The sequence below is a fragment of the Ceratotherium simum genome, chromosome 8 (genome assembly GCF_057802395.1).
Source record: "Ceratotherium simum simum isolate JZ-2026a chromosome 8, ASM5780239v1, whole genome shotgun sequence".
Lineage (NCBI taxonomy): Eukaryota > Metazoa > Chordata > Mammalia > Perissodactyla > Rhinocerotidae > Ceratotherium > Ceratotherium simum.
This window is the reverse complement of record NC_141907.1, coordinates 20589346-20615253: the sequence shown is the minus strand read 5'-3', so window position 1 is coordinate 20615253 and position 25908 is coordinate 20589346. Positions and strand designations below refer to the sequence as shown.

General features: G+C 36.9%; 1 protein-coding gene across 3 annotated transcripts in view; it reads right to left on the bottom strand.

Moving 5' to 3' along the window:
- Positions 1 to 25908, bottom strand: part of ZCCHC4 (zinc finger CCHC-type containing 4) — a 59924-nt gene that overhangs the window by 18298 nt on the left and 15718 nt on the right. For all 3 annotated transcript variants that reach the window (XR_015552890.1, XM_087434150.1, XM_004432322.3), the window contains exons 6-10: positions 18095 to 18167; positions 13632 to 13782; positions 11705 to 11805; positions 1800 to 1921; positions 1227 to 1302 (exon numbers count right to left, since the gene is read on the bottom strand). Coding sequence is in view for 2 of the 3 variants with exons in the window: in XM_087434150.1 (XP_087290276.1) it covers positions 1227 to 1302; positions 1800 to 1921; positions 11705 to 11805; positions 13632 to 13782; positions 18095 to 18167 (523 nt within the window). In the remaining variant the exon portion in view is untranslated. The remainder of the gene's footprint in view (positions 1 to 1226; positions 1303 to 1799; positions 1922 to 11704; positions 11806 to 13631; positions 13783 to 18094; positions 18168 to 25908) is intronic.

The window sequence follows — 25908 nt, the reverse complement described above, 5'->3', positions numbered from 1 at the left end:
AAAAGGACTCAATGAAAATTTCAAGAGAATTAATGATTCATAATTTTTATTGTCTATCTGGCATAATCCTTAATAAATTCATATTTGAGAACTTAATATAATTTAGAAAGGCAGCGATTATAGGTTACTATTTGGGTAATTTGATAACTATGAAATAAAACATACCTAGAAAAGTGCATAAAACACATATGTCCAGTTTAATGAGTATTATAAACACTGATTAACTCCAAAGGTGAAGAAATAGAATGCCACTGGCCCCCAGACACGTCCCCACATGCCCCTTCCCAGGCCAGCATTCCTCCTTCCCCTCTGAGTGACGCTTGTTCTGGTTTCTGTGATGGTTACTTCCTTGCTTTTGTCTATTTTTACCACTTAGGTGTGCAACTCTGAAAAATAAAGTTTTGTTTTCCTCATTTTGAACTTAGAATGATCTGGGCATAATTTTTTTAAGTGAAGTATACAGATAATGTCTAAACTAATTGAAAATATATGTAATCAGATGTGTTACCATAGTTAAAAACAAGTATAACCTGTAATAAAATTATAAAATCATGAAAAGTGTACTTTCTAATAGTTATAAAAATACAGCCTCTCCTTTGGAGAATAATACATGCTTATCAGCCAAACTAAACTTCACATGTTCCTTCTGACTGGATTTAGTTAAAATAACAGAGCAACTTAAAAATAAATAAATAGGAGGTACATCCCTTGTAGTCCTTCCTCATCTGTAAAAAGCGAGGAGTAACTGTAGCTATCTACTAGGGCTGTCGGGAGGAGTAAATAAGTTAGTCTATGTCACTACAGCTCTTAGGAAGGGCCTGGTTCATAAAATGTGCACAGTACATGTTATTAGATGTTATTTCATCAGAACAGTGATGATATCTAATAGTTCAGTGCCTTATTTGAAACACCTTAACTTTGCCCTCAACAAAATTTAGCACTCATTTAGTGCCTTATTTGAAACACTGTACTAATAATTTTAGCAGTTATATACAGTACCATATAAAAATGAATTCAAATAATGTTAATGATGACGAAGGCAACTAAGTATTTTTAAAAGCCTGCTATACTTTATAATTAGAATATAAAATATTATATTAAGGTATAATTAATAAATAATAATATAAATTATAATATTAACAATATTAAACAAATGTAATAAAACTAGCAATCTAAAATAAAACCAAATATATTTGAATAAAAATGCATTCTAAAGAAACCTATACCTTGGATGTGCAAGAATTACAGTGCTCACAGTGTTGATTCTCTAGGGAAACATATCGTTGACACAGAGGGCAAAATCTAAGGAGGAAAGAAAGACTTGGAGAAATCAGCTGCATATACTTATTGAGATTCATAGAGGAGACAAAAGTTCACAAGGCACTTGTTAACAAAAACTAGGTGTAATCCGAATTCAATTCAATATAAAATTATGGGCCAAATTTAAAAGTAATAGAAGAAGTACATGAGTCAAAAGCTTTTTCTTTTTTTTTTTTTTTTTGTGAGGAAGATCAGCCCTGAGCTAACATCTGCCAATCCTCTTTTTGCTGAGGAAGACTGGCCCTGGGCTAACATCCATGCCCATCTTCCTCTACTTTACATGGGATGCTGCCACAGCATGGCTTAAAAAGTGGTGCGCACCCGGGATCCGAACTTGCAAACCCCAGGCTGCCGAAGCGGAGCGCGCGCACTTAACCACTTGTGCCACCGGGCTGGCCCCTCAAAAACATTTTAATGTTAGATATGTGAAACTTTATTTTAAGTGACTCATGTATTTCAAGGTCCCACTGGGATCTTACCTATACCCTTCTTCAATAGGAAGGATTATTTTGTTGGGTGGAATATTGGTGAAAATACGCACAGGAGACTGTTTCCGACCTGTCTTTCCATGTTTATAAAGTGCATGATTATCATAATCGACCTAGAAAGTTAAAAAAAATTTAAACAGAAAATTTAATCAAATGAGTCAACATTCGTTAAGATTCTTTAGGCAATAAATGAACAAGCTGATGCCAAGATACAAGTTAAACCAAAGTATTTAATAAGAAATTCTTAAAAGCAAGAGTTTACTTATTAATCAACAGCCTCAGAGAGGCCTCTATGGCAGTGAAATTTCATTATAAAAAAGGTAAAATTTGTTATGACAAATACATGTCGCCTAGTATTAAGAGAACTCTAATCTTTTATTCAATACAACAGACTTTACAAGAACGGCTATTATGTAATTAAGAATTTCGCTTTTGGCATTAAAAAATTCCACCTTTGAAGATATGCGCCAGCTTGGTTGGAGCTTTTCATTTTTTGTTGTGAAATTCACTACATAACATTTTTCAGCTTACCAAGTCTCAGGACAGCCTCAGTATAGCCTCCACTACCCTCTGTTTGACAGAGCACAGGTCTGGGAGCCAGACAGTGGTTCTGCAACTCACTTGTTATGTGACCTTAGGCAAATTTGCATAATTTTCATCTGGAAAAGGAGGTTACTGATACTTAGAGTTGTTGTGAAGGTTAAATGAGATAATGAATGTAAAACAGTGAGTTCAGGGCCTGGTATATGGTAGAGACAGACAGAAAGATGGACATGAAGAGAGAGATTCAGAACTACAGTTGTCCTCCCCACGATGACTATTGCAAACATTTACCTCTCTCCTCAAGATCCCTAACTCAACTTCCAGTTTCAGCAGATTATCTTGAAAGTAAACTGAAGCTAACAAGCATGATTTCTATTAGCTTCTTGCTCCCGTTTCCTTCAACCTCTCTATTATCTATACACATTTTCAATTTGGTTTTAAACCTGCTATGAATCCAACTGGCCACTAAGTCCATCTTTCTTTAGATCAGTAATTCTCAAAGTGTAGTGGCTAGATCAGCAACATCAGCATCACCTGGGATCTTGTTAGAAATGCAAATTCTCACCCCACCTAGGACCAAATAAAACAGAAACTCTGGTATTGGGGCCCAGCAATCTGTATTTTTAACAAGCCCTCCTGGTACACTAAAGTTTGCGAATCACTGCTTTAGATTATCCATAAGAACACCATGAGATTTTTATGAGGTCAATACAGATAGATCCCAACTTGCAAATAAGTTGTAATGAATTCTTACGATTCTAGAAAAGAATACACTTAAGAATTTCCAACAGAACTGGCTTGCAAGCTAGGTATTTAATAAGCAAATCACAAAAATGTAAGGAATGGGGAGCAGGCCCCGTGGCTTGGCAGTTGGGTGGGCTACTGGCGGCCCGGGTTCAGATCCCGGGCGCGCACCAATGCACCGTTTGTCCGGCCATCCTGGGGTGGCGTCCCACATACAGCAACTAGAAGGATCTACAACTATGATGTACAACTATCTACTGGGGCTTTGGGGAGAAAAAGGGAAAAAAAAAGGGGGGATTGGCAATAGATGTTAGCTCAGAGCCGGTCTTCCTCAGCAAAAAGAGGAGGATTGGCATGGATGTTAGCTCAGGGCTGATCTTCCTCACACACAAAAAAAGAATGTACAGAATTGATGACAATGGAAGAGAGGCCTTTAATAGGAGACTCCTAAGCTCTCTCTATGGCCCTGCCAATGCCTACTAGATTTACAGGTGAACAAATTCAGGAAGATTCAGCAGTGGGGAAAATAAAAGTACAGGATAAGGAGACCCAGTTACAAGGGACAGTGTGAAAAAAACCCTAGGGGGTTCTGGTCTGTGTAAAAGCTGGTGCAGGCTCACAGCTGGCCTCCACAGAAGTGTAATATCATACAAGCAAAGGACGAGGTTAGATCACATTTGAAGCCCTGCCTTCAGTCACTACATTTTAAGAGAGACATTGATAAAACCAGTTCATTTCTACTGAAAGCAAGGGGAATGAATAAGATTTATACTTTAACATACTGGGAGTGTTTATTCAGAAAAGAGAAGACTGGGAGGATCTGATAGCTATTTTATAACTGAAGGGGTGTCATGTGGAATAGAAATTAGACTTATCCTTCATTGCTTCGGAGAATAGAAGCAGGACCAATGGTTAGAAGTTAATAGGGAGCATATTTTATCTCAATATGAGAAAATTTTCTAACGATTAGAGCTATTAAATAAATTGAGTTGCCTTGTAAGGCTGTAGGACTTTGCTCACTGAAAGCACTCAAGTGAGGCTAGACGACTGCCTGTCATGAACTTAGTGGAGAGGATTATTACACTGGGAAGTGAGCTGACATTACCTCTATGTTTCTTTCCAACTTTAAAATTCTATGAATATATGTTACCTACTAGAAGCTAATACACAAAAGTGATTTTACTTCAAAATCACCTTAAAATAGTACCTTAAGTAGTTGTCTTTTAAAATGATTTAATTTATATTTTTTCCCTAATGCACTCCCCTATGTACTCAATAAATATATGCTGCCTTAATAAATTCAACAAAGATATTTTGAACCTTTACGAGTGTCATAAGAAAGAAAATTCTTCCCAAGAGAATCTTATGAAGATTTTCAAATGATGGAAAAGAGTATCTTAGAAAGATTTCTAGTAAATAGAATATTCCATGCAATATAATAGATAGCAGATGGAAGAGAGGAAAAAAAGAACAATTTCTTTATGGTTACCCAAGGAGTCAGAGAATGTATGTGTCAGGAAGGTGGCTGATTGCTTGATTTTGCATAACCTAATTGAGATTATTATTATTTTTAAATGTGGGTTTGTTGTACTAATTAACTATAAACATATGGTATGTAAAATGCATGCTGCTAGGGTAAATTAATGTACCTCTAACATACATCCATATTTCATAGCTTCATCCCCACAAATAAACCTCCTATGGAAGTGCTGTAAAGAAAACACAATTTTGCAAATTGCATATCACTATTGGTAGACCTGATACACCATTTTCCCATCATTATCCCTGACATTTCACTCACAATGATGATGAGAAGCATTTTCAAATAGAAAATTTCTCCCATGGAACTGATTAATGTGATGAAGTACTGTATAGAAATGAGGGAAAGCACAAAACCTCTGCAATTCCTAACTTAATTTTATCTGTACGCAAATTTCTTCTGTAACACGCGACTGAAACTAGTTAAATGGAAACCAAGACATTCAAGTCAACTAACATTTATTTTGCACCTACTATGCACCAAGCATCAGGCCAGGAAACAAAGATGAAATAAAACAGAGTATATGTACTTTCGTAATTCCCTAAGGATTGTGTTCTATTTAATTTTAGTATATCCAAAAGATCCCAAGTGAATTAGCTCCATAACCAACATCAACCACAACAACGTCTTTAAGTCATATTCTCCATATCCCACGGAACCTCTTATTTAAAGTTACTATATATATATGTGTGTGTGTGTTATTCCCCTTGTCACTCCAAACCCATTAAATGTTTTATGTTTATTATATATTGAGTTTTTATTCCAGTTGCCATCTTGTAATTTACAATCATTTATCAGAAATTCCTGTCAAAGTATCTTCATTTCTAGAATAAAAATCACATGATCATCTCAATAGATGCAGAGAAAGCATTTGACAAGATACAGCATCCATTTATGATAAAAACTCTGAATAAAATGGGTATAGAAGGAAAGTACCTCAACATAATAAAGACCATATATGACAAACCCACAGCTAATATCATCCTCAATGGTGAAAAACTGAAAGCTATCCCTCTAAGAACAGGAACCAGACAAGGATGCCCACTCTCACCACTCCTATTTAACATAGTACTGGAAGTCCTAGCCAGAGCAATCAGGCAAGAGAAAGAAATAAAAGGGATCCAAATTGGAAAGGAAGAAGTGAAACTGTCACTATTTGCAGATGACATGATTTTATATATAGAAAACCCTAAAGAATCCACCAGAAAACTTTTAGAAGTAATAAACGAATATGGTAAAGTTGCTGGATACAAAATCAACATACAAAAATCAGTTGCATTTCTATACACTAACAATGAAGTAGCAGAAAGAGAAATTAAGAATAAAATCCCATTTACAATTACAACAAAAAGAATAAAATACCTAGGAATAAACTTAACCAAAGAGGTGAAAGATCTGTACACCGAAAACTATAAAACATTGCTGAAAGAAATTGAAGAAGACACAAAGAAATGGAAAGATATTCTGTGCTCTTGGATTGGAAGAATTAACATAGTTAAGATGTCCATACTTCCTAAAGCAATCTATAGATTCAATGCAATCCCTATCAAAGTTCCAACAACATTTTTCACAGAAATAGAACAAAGAATCCTAAAATTTATATGAAACAACAAAAGACCCCAAATAGCTAAAGGAATCCTGAGAAAAAAGAACAAAGCTGGAGGTATCACACTCCCTGACTTCAAAATATACTACAAAGCTACAGTAACCAAAACAGCATGGTACTGGCACAAAAACAGACACACAGATCAATGGAATAGAATGGAAAGCCCAGAAACAAACCCACACATCTAATCTTTGACAGCTAATCTTTGACAAAGGAGTCAAGAACATACAATGGAGAAAAGAAAGTCTCTTCAACAAATGGTGTTGGGAAAACTGGATAGCCACATGCAAAAAAATGAAAGTAGACCCTTACCTTACACCATACACAAAAATTAACTCCAAATGGATTAAAGACTTGAATGTAAGACCTGAAACTATGAAACTTCTAGAAGAAAACATAGGCAGTACACTCTTCGACATCGGTCTTAGCAACATATTTTCAAGCACCATGTCTGACCAGGCAAGAGAAACAATAGAAAAAATAAACAAATGGGACTACATCAAACTAAAAAGCTTCTGCACAGCAAAGGAAACCATCAACAAAACGAAAAGACAACCTAACAATTGGGAGAAGATATTTGCAAACCATACATCTGATAAGGGCTTAATCTCCAAAATATATAAAGAACTCATGCATCTCAACAACAAAAAAACTAACAACCCAATTAAAAAATGGGCAAAAGACCTGAACAGACATTTCTCCAAAGAAGATATACAGATGCCCAACAGACACATGAAAAGATGTTCAAAATCATTAACTATCAGGGAAATGCAAATCAAAACTACAATGAGATATCACCTCACGCCTGTCAGAATGGCTATAATTAACAAGACAGGAAACAACACATGTTGGAGAGGATGTGGAGAGAAGGGAACTCTCATACACTGCTGGTGGGAGTGCAAACTGGTGCAGCCACTATGGAAAACAGTATGGAGATTCCTCAAAAAATCAAGGATAGAACTACCATATGATCCAGCTATTCCACTGCTGGGTATTTATCCAAAGAACTTGAAAACACCAATTTGTAAAGGTACATGCACCCCTGTGTTCATTGCAGCCTTATTCACAATAGCCAAGACTTGGAAGCAACCTAAGTGCCCATCAAGGGACGAATGGATAAAGAAGATGTGGTGTATATACACAATGGAATACTACTCAGCCATAAGAAACGATGAAATCCAGCCATTTGTGACAACATCGATGGACATTTCGGGTATTATGCAAAGCGAAATAAGTCAGAGGGAGAAGGTCAAATACCGTATGATTTCCTTCATTAAGTAGTAGATAATAACGACAATAAACAAAGACATAGAGACAGAGATTGGATTGGTGGTTACCAGAGGGGAAGGGGGGAGGGGGGAGGGTGAAAGGGATAATTCGGCACATGTGTGTGGTGATGGGTTGTAATTAGTATATGGGTGGTGAACGTGATGTAATCTATGCAGAAATAGAAGTATAATGATGTACACCTGAAATTTATACAATGTTATAAACCAATGTTACTGCAATAAATAAAAAATTAAAAAAAAAAAAACCTCAGAAGTGGGGTTCAGGCCAAGTTTAACAAATCCAAGAGAGTAGAAAAGCAGACATCTGGTTTATAGTTAAAATCAGAGGTTTAACTGATATAATATTACAGAGTTCTATTTATTTTATTTTATTTTAATAGAAACAATGCACAAAAAAAAAAAGTATCTTCATTTCTGAACATGAAACTAGCCTTGAAAAAGTTTCTGTACAAGATGATTTAAAAAAAGACAGCTTTAAAAAAAAGCAGAGCTCTACTTTTAACAATCCAGACAAATGTCCCAGATTAAGTAGAAACAAGAGATCATAGCATGTTCAAGGTGGAAAGGAACTGAGATGATTTAGTTCAGAGATGGTTAATACAGGAACTGAATGCCACCACTCCCTGACCCTGACCCTGAGGCAGACATCGCTAATCAATCACACACCTTTCTGCCACTGAACCTCATAGTCTCAACAAATGCTCCAGAAAGTCACTAACAATTTATCAAGCTCAGCACTAAAAGTGAAACTTATCTGCCATCCCTTTTCTGGTTCAATCATTTTATTTTATAGGGAAGGAAACAGAGACCCGGAAAGATAAAGTGACTTCCGCCAAGATTAAATAGCCTCTAAAAGGCAGTGCGAGGACTGAAACTTCTTCTGACTCTAAATCAGAATTTCTTTTCATTATCACATCCTTCCTTTCTAAACTTCCCTTAATAAAACTCTTGGTTTTCTAGGTCTCTGCTAACTATTTTTGTCTGTACTCATCAAGTGCTTTATCACTGAAGAGTCTACATAATTTGTATTTTATGAAGATCTGCAGCATTTCCACCTTCCTCTTACCTGAAAAGTATTTCACAAAAAGAGATTTAGTGATTTTGGTTTTTTTACTGCATTGTGGTTTGGGGGCTTATAATCATCTTAGGCAATGTCAGAAAGAAGGCCTAATCAAGGTCTGAGGGAAAAGATCTGTAAGGAGGAAAGCAGACTTGCAAATTTTTCATTTGATGAAGGTGCTAATATAAAAGAAAAAAAAAATACCATGAAATGAAGTTAAAGTAACAGAAGAAAGAAAAAGGCTCAGAAAGGATAATAATAGGTCCAGAGAAATTAAAAAAAAAAATAGCAGAAAAATCATCAAAGGGGAAGTACAACAAATAAGGTTAATAAATACACTAGGAGATACAGCCAAATCAGTTTCTCCAACTGAGCATGTAATGGGCAGTAGTGTTCTTATCTTTAGTAGGAGTCATAAAAACAAAGGTTTCTTTTGTTTTATAGATTTTATTCTAATTTTTCTTTTCAAAGGTTGGCTTTCTCTTTATTGAAAAGACTGCTTTTCACCCTGTCTGATACACATGACCTAATTAGAACCTTTTTTCACCAATACTGTGAATTGTATAATTATTTTCAATAAGCTTGGGCTTTGGAACTATTTCTCAAAACTAAAACTCCAATATTTCTCAACGTTCTTTCCTAGTAACACAGGCTGTCTAAACAAACAACAATTGGTTACTCCACGTTAATCTCTCTCATCTGCTTTATTCTGGATCTGCCTTCCTCTGCCTCCTCACCATTTCAAACTCTTGTCCACAGTGAAAACTCATCTCTCTAAACATGGATGAAACAGTTTTCTGAGGGATCTTGTGTTTTGCAATTTTAATGTCTCAGATACTGTACAACAAAAGGACCTGAAGAAGAGTTTTACCCCCACCCCGGGACCATCTGAATGATGACAACATAGCGATGGTTACGACAATGCTGATAGCAATAACCTTTTTTTTAGATTTTATTTGTTTATTTTTTCCCTGCAAAGCCCCAGTAGATAGTTGTGTGTCATAGCTGCACATCCTTCTAGTTGCTGTATGTGGGACGCGGCCTCAGCATGGCCAGAGAAGCAGCGCGTCGGTGCGAGCCCGGGATCCAAACCCGGGTCGCCAGCAGTGGAGCGCGCTCACTTAACCACCAAGCCACGGGGCCGGCCCTGATAGCAATAACCTTGACTCTACATTTGCTGTGTGTCAAGGCCTCGGCTAAGCCTTTTTAATGTATTATCTCATATAATTCTTAAAACCTTATGAGTTATATATATTATTACTATGCTCATTTAACAGGTAAGATGAGCTTCAGAGAGTTAAATAAAACGTGTAGACCTAGGTAGTGAGTGGCAGAACCAGGATTAAAACTCAGTTCCTTTTCGACTCCAGAGTTCATGCTCTTTTTCATTCAATTATTGATTCAACGGTATAGAGCACCTACCACGTGCCAAGCATTGCACTAGGTAATTATTCACTGTCGAGCACAGCAGGTGCCCCTCCACACCCACACTTGTTGACTTAGTTAACATCTTGAGGATATGTCAGCTCTCTCTGCACCACAAATGTAATACTAGAAGCATCCCTCTGACAAGACACAGAAAACTGGTGCCCTGAAGAGGAAAGTAAACCAGCTTTGAGAATTATGATGTGGATTCTGCCCAAAGCAGAGCTCAAGAAGTCAAAGTTAAAATGGCTTGTGCTACATACTTTGGAAAGGAACTTGTTAATATGGTTCAACAGCGATAAAAATGTCCATTAAATTTGGTAACATAATTTCTGGAAGTCTATTTTAGTTTTGGGAATTTATTTTAAAGAAGTTATGTAAAATGTGGAAAAATGATATGAATAAAAGATGTTTATGGCAGTGTTATTTATAGTACCTTAAAGGTGGAAGCAACCTGGAAGTCCAAAAAGAAGAAAATGATAACATAGCCTGTTAATGAAATGATTTAAAGTTCTTAAAAGCATAAAGATTATGTAGCTACATTTAAAAATGTACACTTATATAAGACACGGTGTAAGAAAGTAAAATTCAAATTCATCTGCCATGATTACAAATATGTAAAAGTGTTTTTAAAAAAGACTGGAAGTGAATACTTCAAAATTATAATATTGCTGTTTGGAGTGGAATCACAGGTAGGGTCTGTCCTCTCATTTTTGGTAACACTGTCTCTTTCAGAATTTCTAAATAATTTTCATAATGGTATATGCCTTCCAGATTGGAAAGATTAGAACCAAGTGCTGGTTTGGAACAACTAGTGAAGACATTTACAGTTCTAGGGCTCAAAAGCCTTAATCAGAGGCTAGTCAACTGCTCAGAAAACTCAAATAGAAAAATATAATTACAAAAGAGGAAGTAGTGCCCACTTGGTGACCACACATAGTGATGGTGACAATGGAGTTAACTTCAGAACCCAAGGAAATGAATACAGGAAAGTCGACATTAAAGCAGAAAAATGAGTTGAGGGGCAGAGTGGAGCTACGGTGGCCACTGGTGTCTATGGTCATCGAAAGCAGGTTCCCGGGGCCTTGGGCAGAGATGTGAAGGTGGTCTAGTCAATTCTACCCTGAATCAGTACACTCACACTCACAAACAGACCTCAGCAGCTCTGCTTCTGTGACACCCCACAACCTTGGGCACACGTCTCCTTAGAGCTCCTGGCATCCTCTGAGTGGCACAATAAAGTGTACATGGCATTCCACTGACCAGAAAAAGCGATTTACTTCTCTACAACCTCTGAACAGAGAAAACCCACGTTCATAATGATGATCCTGGGGTGCTGTGAAATCTGGTGATTTTAAAACATTAGATCAGTTGGTCTAATAAGACCTAGCTGCACATCAGAATCACCTGGGAAGCCTAGTAAAATATTTTTTTTCTTTAGATTTTACCCTCTGATTTTGATTTAGTAGTTTTATTTTGGTACTCAAGAATCTATATTTTTAACAAGCACCCTACAGATTACGGACATTTAGGAACCACTGGTAAGCTACATATGGTATAATTTTAGTGTTTAATACAGCTTATATAGTATTTTCACTTACTTAAATAAATGGATGGTCTTATCAGAATATTTATTTAAGCAGAATATCCATTCCCCAACCATGCCAGAAAACAGAATACTTACTATACCTGGTAATCCAGCATGCAGAAGCTTGGAAAAAACTGACAAATTCGGGATTCAAAAAAATAGGGGAAAATCCAGAAAATGGGTAGTTCTTTGTGACTGTTATCTAATGGATCACAAAAAAGGGGAAAGAAAACAAGAAACTGATATTAAAGAAAAAATAAAACAGATATCTAAAACTGGAAATGGTAACGGGACAAAATGAAATCATTCAATACACTCAAATCATATAAAAAGAGAAAATGTTTACCAGAGTGCCATTTATAACTTGACCTTTCCCAAAGTCAATGGAAACTTTTATATCTTTTATAGCTAAAAGTTCTTTTATATCTAAACACAGCTACAAAGGGTATGTAAAAGTAATCCTTACATGCATATCACTAACTACAGTCTAGGTAAAGGCAAAGATATTACCAAAAAAGTGGGCAATAAAAAAGAAGCATCACTTTGAAGCACAAAGGTAGTCGTGATGCGGTGGAGGGAACCCTGGACTAGAAGGCAGAGCCTTAGATCTGATCCTAGCTCAGCCGCAGCTCATTACGTCCATTTTCAGAGATGAAGCAATCGTTTCTGAATCATGGAAGATTCTTACAAATAACTCTAGGAGAGGCAGGGGACGCAGCTATTATTTACAGAGCACCTAGTATAGGCTGCACACAATGCTAGGTACTTTTTATATATTATCTCCTTACAATAACCCCTAGAGTTAGATATTAATAATCCCATTTTATAGATGGGGAAACTGAAGCCACAAGATTTAAGTAACTTGGTCAAGTTCATGCAGCTAATGAATGGCAGAACTGGAACTGAAGCCCACAAAGCTCTTCCTGCTTCCCTAATAACACTGACTTTATCCACGCTGATAAGTGAACTTATGAACTGAAAATAAGTGGAATACTTAACACTATGAGACATGTTTTAGATTTTGTTTGCATTCTGTCCTCAAAGCACAGTGTCTATGTAGCACAGTTAATGGAGAAGCTTGATCACAAATTCCTGACACTCTTACAGTTTATTAACTTGCAAGCTGGAAATTAAAAAAGGAATGTACCAACTAAAGAGATAATTATACAAAATACTTTAAAGTCCTAAGCCACTTTTTTTTTTTTTTGGTGAGGAAGATCAACCCTGAGCTAACATCTGTTGCCAATCCTCCTCTTTTTGCTGCAGAAGACTGGCCCTGGGTTACCATGCCCATCTTCCTCTACTTTATATGGGACACCACCACAGCATGGCTTGACAAGCAGTGTATGGTGTGCGCCCAGGATCTGAACCTGCGAACCCGGGGCAGCCGAAGCAGAGAGCATGAACTTAACCACTACGCCACCAGGCCGGCCCCCTAAGCCACTTTAAACAGAACAATAACCCCCAGCCATTAATCCACATCTATCTGTGTGGGCATCTATGTGCCACTAATAACCACGGTTAGGCTAGTGGATGTCCAATCTTCCCACTCAAATTTTCGCACAGTTTAGAGTTCTGGGCCAGATGCTGGGTGCACTCTTAGAATTCTGGGCAAGACTTCAGAAACATGGAATATAAGGTCCAGGAGGGCAAAGATATGTGTCTGTCTTGTTCACTACCCTATTTCTAGCAGGTAAACAGTACCTGGGACATAGTGGACACTCAGTAAATATTTATTGAATAAATGACAACAGTTCACTCCTATTCTTCATAATGTCTTCTTATGCCTACCACAAACAAATGTTTTACCTATGAGCCATTTTAAAAACACATGATTAGGCTAATACAAAGTGTATCATGATAATGAAGTCTGCCACATCATCAAATAAGCCTATTTTTAAAAAAAAGAAAGGAACCTAAGACATGTATATTTTATCAGTGCTCTGATTCACTGAGCTCTGCTAATATTTGACAGAAAGCAGATACATAGATACGTGTTTACTTTGCAGTAAGTAATAAACTACACACCTTGGCTTTGACCTTCTTTCCACATAGCAATTAACTTCTTGAATGTAATAGCCAGAGGTTCAACCAAGCCACCAAAAGGAGGATCTGTCACCATAATGACTCCTTCACCTTTATCTTCCTGTAAAAATGTTCTGCATACTTCAAGGGCAGCCTGGAAGAAATAAAAATTCATTTTTAAATTAGGACTATAGGACCGAAACTTCACCCATCCTGCCACCCCAGAGTCCCTCAGTGACATCCTGAAGCCTCTCTCACTCAGCCCCCGTAAGATGTTATCTTTGTGTTCCTTAAGAAGCAGGTTTTTAAAATTGCAAATTCAAACACCATCACTATCAGAGGACTACACATTTCAAATGGTTAAATTAACTAAATTTAGTAACCTAAAAGAGAGAAACTCATTACCCATGAAGACTATCTAAAACGCTATATTCAATTCACCAAACAGAAGCAGGGACTGCTCTAAACACTGGAGACACAAAGACGAATAAGAGATTTTTTTTCCCATCTGCTTTGTCCCCTGCCATGAGTTCAGTTTAATAAGAGCTACAAATTACCAGTTAAACATGCACATGTTTTTGAGTACCAGGTAAATGACAGACATGTTTGAACATGCACAGTAAGTAAATAAATGAAAGATCACAAATAACAAAGCTTATCCAGGCCATGACATCATGCTATTAACACCTTTTCCCAACAAACTGATTGAAGTGTTTTTAATAATTGCAAAGTAAACATTAACCACTGTCTAGGATATTTATCATTTTTTGCTTTGGGAGAAGTTAATAAGAGATATACCTATAATACTAACTAGTCTACTGACTTTGTAGTAGTTTTCAAGTATTCATCTATAAAAGCAAATCAACACTTACAGTATACAAAATGGCATACGATTTTAAAGTTTAATGGCATTTTAAACTTTAATAAACCTACATGTACTTTACAATAAAATATATATTGTTCTAGGGGCCAGCCCAGCGGCGCAGTGGTTAAGTGCGCGTGCTCCGCTGTGGCGGCCCAGGCTTCGCAGGTTCGGATCCCAGGCGCGCACTGACGCGCCACTTGTCAAGCCATGCTGTGGTGGCGTCCCATATAAAGTAGAGGAAGATGGGCACGGATGTTAGCCCAGGGCCAATCTTCCTCAGCAAAAAAGAGGAGGGTTGGCATCAGATGTTAGCTCAGGGCTGATCTTCCTCACACACGAATATTTGACAGAATATATATATATATATATATATATAGTTCTAATACTAAATCAATTTAGAAGACCCAACTGATGAGAGGAAAATCCACAACATCCTAATCGCTTTTCCCCAAGAGAGTCTTTATTAACTTCCTACTGGAAGTCCTACAACAAAAGGATGGTGTGTCAAGAAAGTTAATCATTTTTCCAGTACTGCCTGGCACTTTCTTAACCTGCCTACACGAACAAGGACTTAAAGTACCGATGATGTTACTGAAAAGCTTTCAAATTCTTTTTTTTTTTTCCTTTTTGAGGAAGATCAGCCCTGAGCTAACATCTGATGCCAATCTTCCTCTTTTTTCTGAGGAAGACTGGCCCTGAGCTAACATCGTGCCCATCTTCCTCTACTTTATATGGGACGCCACCACAGCATGGCTTGACAAGTGGTGCGTCGGTGCGTGCCCGGATCCGAACCAGCGAACCCTGGGCCACCGAAGCAGAGTACGTGCACTTAACCGCTTACGCCACTAGGCCGGCCCTGAAAAGCTTTCAAGTTCTTTAGAGTTAAAAGTAGAAAAAAGAAAAATAAGTAAACTATGCCTAAACTCAACTAGATTAAAAAAACATTAAAGAATCTTTCCAGGTAAGGATCAATGGTGTAACGTCCCATCATGAGTTGCTGAGGGTCCTAATGTTGACCACCTACGGAAAACAGATGCTCAATTATGCCACCAATGTTGACAGTGACAACTCTTTTCTTCATCTCAGTTATCACTAAAAAAGTGCTTGGCATTTTAAATAGCCATCCTCTGCATATTTTAACCCTCTTTACCATTAAGGTATATGACATTTTTTATTACCTGAAAGACCGTATTATTTGCTCCGAGAAAATTCTGTGCAGGGAACTCTTGCTCTTTAATCCAGTGGACTGCAAAGTGCTTACGTGCAGTGGCAGAGCTTATAGCCTCCACGTACCCCCTACACCTCCACAGACGCCAAGCAGACGCTTAAATACTTATTGATTGATTAGTAGATAGTAAATCTCTACTGAAAACCTTGATTCAGGAAGTAGGTAGGAAAAGGGTAGAAAGTAAAATCATTAAAACAATAGTTTTCTGTAGATCAGTCTCTACAGCTGCAGTGCTACTTAGAGGCTGCTCCTAAAATACAGAGAAAGGAAAGCCTGAGCTGGACAACGGTTTTCTTCTGAGAAAGAAAAAGCAGAGCTCAGTCTTGGCAGCTTTTTCCAATTGTTATTTTAGAAACTTATAAGGTAATTCTATAAACTTTCAGTAAATGTCACATAGAATTTCTTAGAAAAAGGCTAATTACATGTTACTTTCTTAAAATATACAAAAATTGCTAGCCAACTGTTAGGTATTTAAATGTAATTTTACTCTTGCCATTGTTTTTCAAAATAAAAAGCAAAATCATGGTATGGTATTAAAAACAAATAAACAAACCAACCCCTGACCCACTAGAGCAGCATCAAGCAGTAATATAAACTCAGTTACTTCCTGACTAGCATGTCGCCAGCCCTGACTACACCCCTGAACTCAAGGCCACATGGTTTCAAGAGGCCATACTGGACACCTTCACATCAATACCCCACCAGCCCCACAACATTTCCAAACTTCCCACCCTCTGTTTAGAAGAATGAAATACAAATCCGAGCCACCACCAAGTCATCTTTGACTTCTCCCCGGTACACTTATCCCCAAGTCTTCCTGTTTCATCCATTAAATACCTACAGAATCCACTTCTTTCCTCTTTTTCCCACTGCCACTGTCCTAGCTGAGAAGTCCCTCATTATCTATTGTCAAGTGATTTTTCAATTCCTCGCTCTCCTTCATGCTCATCTAATTATTTCTCAAATCCTAGTGATCATCAACCACATAAGCCCTTTGGGAAACTGTGAAATACGTCTAATTCTAACTGCTACTTATTTCAATACTTGGTTTTCAGGGCTATCACAGCTGAAAAATATATATCCCAATGCTAAATTGATTCTGATGGAAGGAGTGCATCACTGGCTATACTTACTAAATCAGGAGACTCATTTTTCAATCCCAACCAACAATTTAGAATTCGTTTTCATTTCCTGAATGCTTAGTTTTTTAGTCTTGCCTGGTTTTCATTCTATCATTAGCTAATATCTTAAAGCACAATATATACTTAAGGATGGTTCACAATTTTTAAAAAATTGATATATACACATATACGTATGGATACACTTCAAGTAGTCTTGATAATTTCAAAACGTTTTTGGCCAACCTCCTGTCAGGTGTGATTACTTGGCTGGTTATAGTTTTTGTTTTATAATAGGACTGACAGAGAGCTCAAACTAGGACTATAAGTATCAGCTTGGCTAGGTTGTTTATTCACAGTGACATTATTAACATCATATTGAAAGAAGCTTTTTTTTAAGCCACTACCTTTTTTTTTAAGACTATTTTTTAGAGCAGTTTTAGGTTCACAGGAAAATTGAGAGGAAGGTACAGAGACATCCCACATGCCCCCTGCTCCCACACATGGATAGTCTTCCCCATTATCAACATTCCCCACCAGCGTGGACACTTGTTACAAATGATGACCATACATCGACAAGTCATTGTCACTCTGACTCAGAGTCCACAGTTTACATTAGGGTTCACTCTTGACACTATGTATTTTTTAAGGATTAGTTTAATAAAACCATAAAATCCCTTAACTGGGACATAAAATTCATCAGAGAGACAGACACCAAACAACTAACCACAGAATTATTTAACTACAGCATCATAAATCTACAAAGGAGAACTTAACCTTGCCTGGTGGGGAGGGGAGGCTGGAGAAAGAGACTTGGAACAGAGCTCTGAAGGATGAGATGAAGTTAAGAAGGCAAAGAGAGAGCAGAGACAGAGGGAACAGCATGGGCAAAAGACCCCGTGGCGGAAAGGCCGGTTTGAGATGAAAGTCGTGTGCCCTGAACACAAACAGCAAAGCAGGAACAGGGAGAGGAGAGGCTGGAGAGTGCCAGGGCTCAGATCACAGAGCCACGTGCGCCTTGGTAAGAAAGTGGGTCTTATCCAAAAAGCAGTGAAAAGTCACAAAAAGGGAACAACATGATCACTTCTAGATGCTCAATATACACTCAATGAATCAACAAAAATAAATATTAATAGATGGTGGGACAGTCACAATTTGATCTTGAGGGACTTTCGCGAACAATAATGAAAGAGGTACACTGGAATCTGTTCTTCCACAATAAGAGAAAAAAGAAATAATGAACTCAAATTCTTACCTTTCCATCAAAGAAGTGATGGTTAAACATGTTATAATGGCAAAAGCTATCTTCCATATAAAACTGTGAATACCTGTAAAATAATTTGTTTATTATTGGAGTTACTTGTCCAGCCACAGCTATACAATAAATAAATATAAACTAAATTTTAAAACTATGAAATCACACCTTTAATAGAATCAATTTCATGATTCTTTAGTTTTTTGAAATAAAAAATATTTTCGCAAAACCTCAGGGAGTTGGTGTAAGTCGACAAATAACAGACTTAAATTATGTTCCCAAGTTTAAAAAGCCAGCGGCAAAACTACGGAATACTCATATATAAAATACACATGTTCCTATGGACCAGAAGACCATACATAAACAATCAGGTTACTGATTAGATTATTATGCAATTTAAGCTTGAGATGGGTTGGCAATTAAAATACACCTCTCGGGGCCAGCCCAGTGGCGCAAGCAGTTAAGTGCGCGCGCCCCGCTGCGGCGGCCCGGGGTTCGCCAGTTCGGATCCCAGGCGTGCGCCGACGCACTGCTTGGCAAGCCATGCTGTGGCGGCGTCCCATATAAAGTAGAGGAAGATGGGCACGGATGTTAGCCCAGGGCCAGTCTTCCTCAGCAAAAAAAGAGGAGGATTGGCAGATGTTAGCACAGGGCTGATCTCCTCACACACACACACACAAAAAAAGTAAAAAAAATAAAATATACCTCTCATAGTTAATAACTTTAACAAAAATCCTGAATCAACATTTCTGCTCAACAGCTATTAATTATTTTCTTCTGTGGTTAACCAAAAAAATTATTTAATACAGCTTTTCTTGTCTATTGCAGATTAACTTAATAAAATATGCTTCTTAATATATAAGAAAAAGAAGTATGTGCATTTCATACTTAATTAGTGCCAGGAAAGAGGGATATTTACTTACTGATTGAGTCATTTTATTCTTGTAACGTACTACTTTAAAATGCAATCAGTAATGATCAAGAGTACCAGCTTTCAGTATTAACATTTTATAAATTTTTGCTAATTTACTAGGCAAAATTCATACCACTTTATGGTTTAAATTTGTATTTATTTGATTTCTTACAAGACTGAGATTTCTTTATTCCTTAATTGTATTTGTACTCTGTCTCTACGTTTTCCTCATTTATATGTATGGGTCTTAATGTCTTCCTTGTTGATTTCTCAGTTTTTCGTATATTATCGAAACCTCTTTGTTATCGCAATAGGATTTTGAACGTCAATAATTTTGTTATAAACAATTTACATATGAACCACACCACCCTTGTACGGAATTCATAACCTAGTGAAAAGACTGGGAAAAATCAGGGACACATCCTTACTTCCACCACTTCTTTAACCAAATCATGAGAGCAACGCGTCTTTGCTTCCACATCTACTCTCAGTTCTCCATTACTGCCTGTAACTGAGTCACCATCCCCAGTTTATCCTCTTCCCATTACACTGTGGTTAGCAGTACAGGCTCTCTAGTCAGGTGGTCTGGTCTCACACTTATTAGTTGTGTAACCTTATTAAGCTATTTAATCTATGTGAGCCTCAATTTACTCATTTACAAAACGGGAAAAATAATAGTTTCTACTCCATAGGACTTGGTAAGAATAAATGAGACAACGTATGTAAAGTACTTAATACAATGCCAGCTACACAGCATATACTGAAATGTTAGGTATCATTATTTTAATAAATATAAGCTATAAAGATTTATGTCTTAATGTCCCTAATATTAGGGAGTTATGTTTACGTCTAACCAAAATTTCTCCTCCTATAATCTAAGCCCATATCTTGTTGTGAGGAGATGGAAGAACAGCTGTTCGCCATTCTCAGTACAAGATCCCTTAATATCATTTAGGATACTCTTCATAAATCTGATTCCATAAAAAATAAATTTGCACTGAAAAAATAAACGACAGGTTTGGATAACTGAAAAGTATTTAAACTATATATCGTAACCCAATGAACATTCCAAAAACTGTGAGGCAATGTCAATGACCATTAATAAACAAATGTCTTCTTCCTGTTTAACTCATATTTATCTCAATGCTAGTACAGTTGTGGGTCAACTATCATTTGAGGTTTTCTTGTCTCTCGCATTGCTTTGTGAGTGTGAGCAAAGGAAAATACAATCCCTTTTTAAATATATTTCTACTCCCTCTCCTTTTTTTTATTGCTTCATGAAGACACAATAGTCATCTTTAAAAACTAACAAAGAAAATTTTATTTATATAAAATTCAGCACAGCACACTTATCCAAAACATTTTGGGCAGCAGTGGGCAGAGCCAGAGAGAAAAAAGCCAAGATTTCAGCTCTAAGTTTCCATCAAATACAAACAAGGAAGCATAATTATTCATATTTTAAATTATGAAAAATCACTCAACACTACCCTCTTAAAATGAAATTGGCCACAAAGAGTTATTCTCTCCATTGAATAAGGCAAACAAAACCAATCAGAAATGCATGCACTTGAAAACTGCTCAAAAGGACATTCATTTAATTTGGCCATCCATTCTCTTTAAATGAGAGTCAGTTACCAAGAGTGAAACATGCTCTACATACAGGAAATGTAATCAAGAGCTGAATAAAATTAGTTCATGAAATGAATCTAAGAAATTCATTTCTTTTATATAACTTTATTTGGATGATAGTTTGCCAAATAGAGTTTCACATCTTTCATGCTAAAATTAGAGCATATAGAAATCCATCCTAGCAAATGTTAACTTCATATCTGAGACCCCCTGAAAAGGATATTTATAGCACATCCACATAGAACTCTGGGGTTGAAGCAGTTCTCTTGCAGCCTGGAACAGACCTTTCATAGGAAACAGCAAACCAAAGTAAAAGTGCCAAAACTAACAATTCACTGCTACTTTATACCACACAGGAATGTTTTCCTGATTTAATCTGCAGTCCCTGTGAGAAATCTGAACCAACCACACACTCCATCATACTGTAAGTACAGGCAACAGACTGAGTTCTTCTGGCTACTGATGTGTTTCAAAAACCAGCTCTCTCTCAACGCCCACCGTTGACCTTTTACAGAACTGACTCAGAGCGGTACAGTACGGTAGAGTACGGTATCAAAGACACTAAGCTAGGAGATCCCTACTACAACACCTTTGGCTTCTGTTTGCAACACACACAGAGGTTTATAGACATGAAAAGAAAAAAGTATCAATGCATTCCATAAGTTATAAAATAACTTTATCCGCATCCCCTACTCCCTACAGGAAATTACAACCCCAGGATCAAGAAAAGTAAAACTACAAAGGCATGGCATTTAAGGCAAAAGATTTAAGGGCCACATAAATCTTTCAAATTAAAAGTAAATCAGGTATGATGAAAAGAGTTCTGGAGAGTGGTTGCACAATAATGTGAAAGTACTTACTACTGTACTGTACACTTAAAAATAGTTAACATGGTAAATTTTATACTATATATATTTTATCACAATTTTTTTAAAAAGGAAATCAGGGCACTAGCAATTAACAATACAAAATGAAATTAAAGAAACAATTTAATTTCTAATAGCAACAAAAATAATAAAATATTTAGGAATAAATTTAACTAAAGAAGTGCAAGACTTGTACACTGAAAACTATAAACATTTAAAGAAATTAAAGAAGACCTCAACAAATGGAAAGAAATCTCATGTTCATGGACTGGAAGACTTAATATTAAGATGGAAATACTCTCCAAATTGACCTACAAATTCAATGTAATCCTTATAAAAATCTCAGCTGGCTTTTTTGTAGAAGCTGACAAGCTAATCCTAAAATTCTTATGGAAATGCAAAGAAACCACAATAGCCAAAACAATCTTGAAATATAATTAAAGTTGAAAGACTCACACTTCCTAATTTCAAAACTTACTACAAAGCAACAGTAATCAAGATTGCATGGGACTGGCATAAGGACAGACAAAGATCAATGGAATAGAATTAAGAGTCCAAAAATAAACCCATACATTTATGGTCATTTGGTTTTCAGTAAGGTACCAAGACAATTCAATGAGAAAATAATTGTTTTAACAAATGATGCTGAGGCTAGCCACATGCAAAAGACTGAAGTTAGACCCCTACCTCACACCATATATAAAAATTAACTCAAAATAGATCAAAGACCTAAATGTAAGAGCTAAAATTATAAAATTCTTAGCAGAAAACCTAGGTGTAAATATTCATACCTTGGATATATTGGATATACCTTGGCAATAGTTTCTTAGATATGACACCTAAAACACAAGCAACCAAAGAAAAAAGAAAAAAATTGGACTTCATCAAAAGTGAAAAGACAATCCACAGAATGGGAGAAAATATTTGTAAATCATATATCTGATAAGGGTCTGGTATCCAGAATATATTAAGAACTCTTTCAATTCAACAATAAAAAGACAAATAACCAATTAAAAATGGGCAAAAGATTGAATAAACATATCTCCAAAAAGATAAACAAATCACCCGTAAGCACATGAAAAGATGCTCAACATCATTAGCCATCAATAAAATGCAAAACAATACCACAATGAGATACCACATCAAAAAGACAGACAATAACAAGTGTTAGCAAGGATGTGGAGAAACTGGAACTCTCATACATTGCTGGTGGAAATGTAAAATGGTGCAGTCACCTTGGAAAACAGTTTGGCAGCTCCTCAGAAAGTTAAACATAGAGTTACCATATGACCCAGCAATTCTACTCCTAAGGTAGAGACCTGTGATGGGCTGAATTATGTCCCCCCCAAATTCATCTGTTGAAGCCCTAACCCCCAGTATCTCAGAATGTGACTGTATTTGAAGGTGGGGCCTCTAAAGAGGTGATTAAGTTAAAATGAGGTCATTACGGTGGACCCTAATGCAATACAACTCATGTCCTCATACAAAGAGGAAATTTAAACACACAAAGAGTCACCAGGGGTGTGCACACACAGAGGAAAGACCATGTGAGGACAGAGTGAGAAGGCGGCCATCTGCACGCTAAGGAGAGAGGACTCAGAAGAAAGAAAACCTACTGACACCTTGATCTTGGACTTCTAGCCTCCAAAACTGTGAGAAAATAAATTTCTGTTGTTTAAGCCACACAGTCTGTGGTATTTTGTTATGGCAGCCCTAGCAAGCTAATACAATACTCAAGAGATATGAAAACATATGTTCACACAAAAACTTGTACACAAATGTTCATAGCAGTATTATTCGTAATAGCCAAAAAGTGGAAGAAACTGAAATGTCCATCAACTGATGAATGGATAAACAAAATTTGGTATATCTATACAGTGGAGTATTATTCAGCCATAAAAAGAATGAAATACTGATACATGTTACACCATGGATGAACTTTGAAAATATCATGCTAGGTGAAGAAGCCAGACACTAAGGCCATACATTGTATGATTCCATTTGTATGAAATATCCATAATAGGCAAATCCATAGAGACTGAAAGTAGATTAATGGTGGCCAAGGGCTAGGGGGAGGGGGCAATGAGGAGAGACTGCTTATTGGGAGAGTGTTTCTTTCCAAGGTGATAGAAATGTTCTGGAATTAGATAGTGGTGATGGTTGCACAACCACATGATTAATACTAAAAACCACTGTTTTATGTATGTGAAATATATCTCAATTTAAAAAAATATGGCTGAAATACAGCAAGCGGAAAAAAAGACTATATATTACGATTCTACTTTTTAAAATGTTTATATGCATAAAAAAAGTCAAAAAGCCAAAATCCAGAATGTTCTGGGTGATAGAATTAAAGATCATGTTTCCTTAAAAAGGAAAAAAATAAATAAACCAGGGATCCTTGGAATTCAAACAAGTTCTTTAAGATGAAACACTGTGATTTTTTCTGGTTTCTTTGTGTATAAACAATTCCAGCACAAATAACTTGGAAAAAGCTTATGTCTAATGAAATCAGAATCATTATACAATTTTTCACGTAATTTCAAAGAACTTGGAAAGACAACACTGTACCACTTTCACTGAAGTAAAAGTGCCAAAGGTAGGAATTTGAGTGCTGCTGACAACTGAGATATACTGTCCTGAATAATTCAGCTGTGGCAATCTGACTGTTTCTGTCTCTGCAGCACCTGCAGCCCCCTCTGCCAAACACCCGTTTCCTATGGACAACCTACTGCACGTGGTTGACCAGAGGCTGGCCAGAGCACCCTATCTGCCAGGCCACAGTGATGGTTCTGGAATGGGCACGTGACCCCAGCCAAGCCAAGCAGAGTCCTCCCTGGAGCTTTACTACTGGGTGCTCAGAAAAGATTGCCTCTTTCCACTGGGCAGTTAAGCTGAAAGTATATAAGCTTAAAGCTGCTGCCCATCCAAGTCCCTGCAGCATGAAGGCAGCTATCTGTAGAATAAAGCCAACACATAGAGAAAGAGAATAAGAGGTGGAGAGACAAAGACGGAGCCCCAACAACACTGGTGAGGCCCAGGATCTCGACTGTACTACAGCCTGCTTATCCCAGACTCCAGTACTGTGCACCAATAAATTGTCTTTGACATGAATGGATTTCCATGACCCCAGTGAAAGATTCCTGACTAATATGAGTACCTTATTCTAAATATATGAATAACCTGGAAACCAGTTATTCTCATCTGAAAACCTTTGTGGGACAAGGCAGGGGGATAGACAAAGGAAGGGCGAAATAGAAGCATGACGAGAGAGAAATGGGCTACGTAAGAAAAGCTTACATACACTTTCAAAAGCAAAGTTCTTTCCAGAGGCTAAATTAATTTTTGGAGCCAGACTGACTAGGTTTGAATCCTGACTTGGCCATTTATAAAGTGTAACTTTGGTCAAGTTATTTAACCTCTTTGTACCTCAGTTTTCTCATTTGGAAAACGAGGACAATAAGAGCATCTATCTCATAGGGCTATTGTGAGGACCAAACAAGTGAGAACATGGTTTGACAATGGCAAGCACTCAATAAATACCAATTATTGTTAATATTGTTATTATAAGAACCCAAAAGTTAAACTTCTACCTTTAAAATAATATATTTATAATAATTTATTTTTTATTTTTATTTTTTTGTGAGGAAGATGAGCCCTGAGCTAACATCCGTGCCCATCTTCCTCCACTTTTATGTGGGACGCCGCCACAGCATGGCCTGACAAGCGGTGCGTCGGTGCGCACCTGGGATCCGAACCCGGCCGCCAGCAGCAGAGCGCACGCACTTAACCACTAAGCCACCGGGCCAGCCCCTATAATAATTTAACAGTAATACTTCAGGAAAGGAACATGGTATTTAAAAAAGGAAATTGATATATCCATACAATGGAATACTGTACAACCATAAAAAGAATGAAGCTGTTATATGGTATATGGATGAACCTTAAAACCATTATGCTACATGAAAGAAGCCACACACAAAGGTCACATATTGTATGATTTCATCTATAGAAAACATCCAGAACAGACAAATCCACGGAGACAGAAAGCAGATCAGTGGTTGTCAGAGGAAATGAGTACAGCGTTTCTTTTCAGTGTGATGGAAATGTTCTAGAATTAAGACAGTGGTGATAGTTGCAAAACATAGTGAATATACCCCAAACCACTGAAATATATACTTCAAAATGGTAAATTTTAAGTGAATTATATCTCATTTAGAAAAAAGAAATTGAGTTTATCTTTAAGAAGCCTGTATTATCACTTATGGAATTCTGTTTTGCTGAGGATCACTCACGTCAAGCAGATATTAGTAAACTGTGCTAGTCCTGTTAGTAAAGGATGAGTAGTTACAGAAAATGTGGATTATTTCTAAGAAACTGAGATGCTTTAAGTCAGACAACCTAAA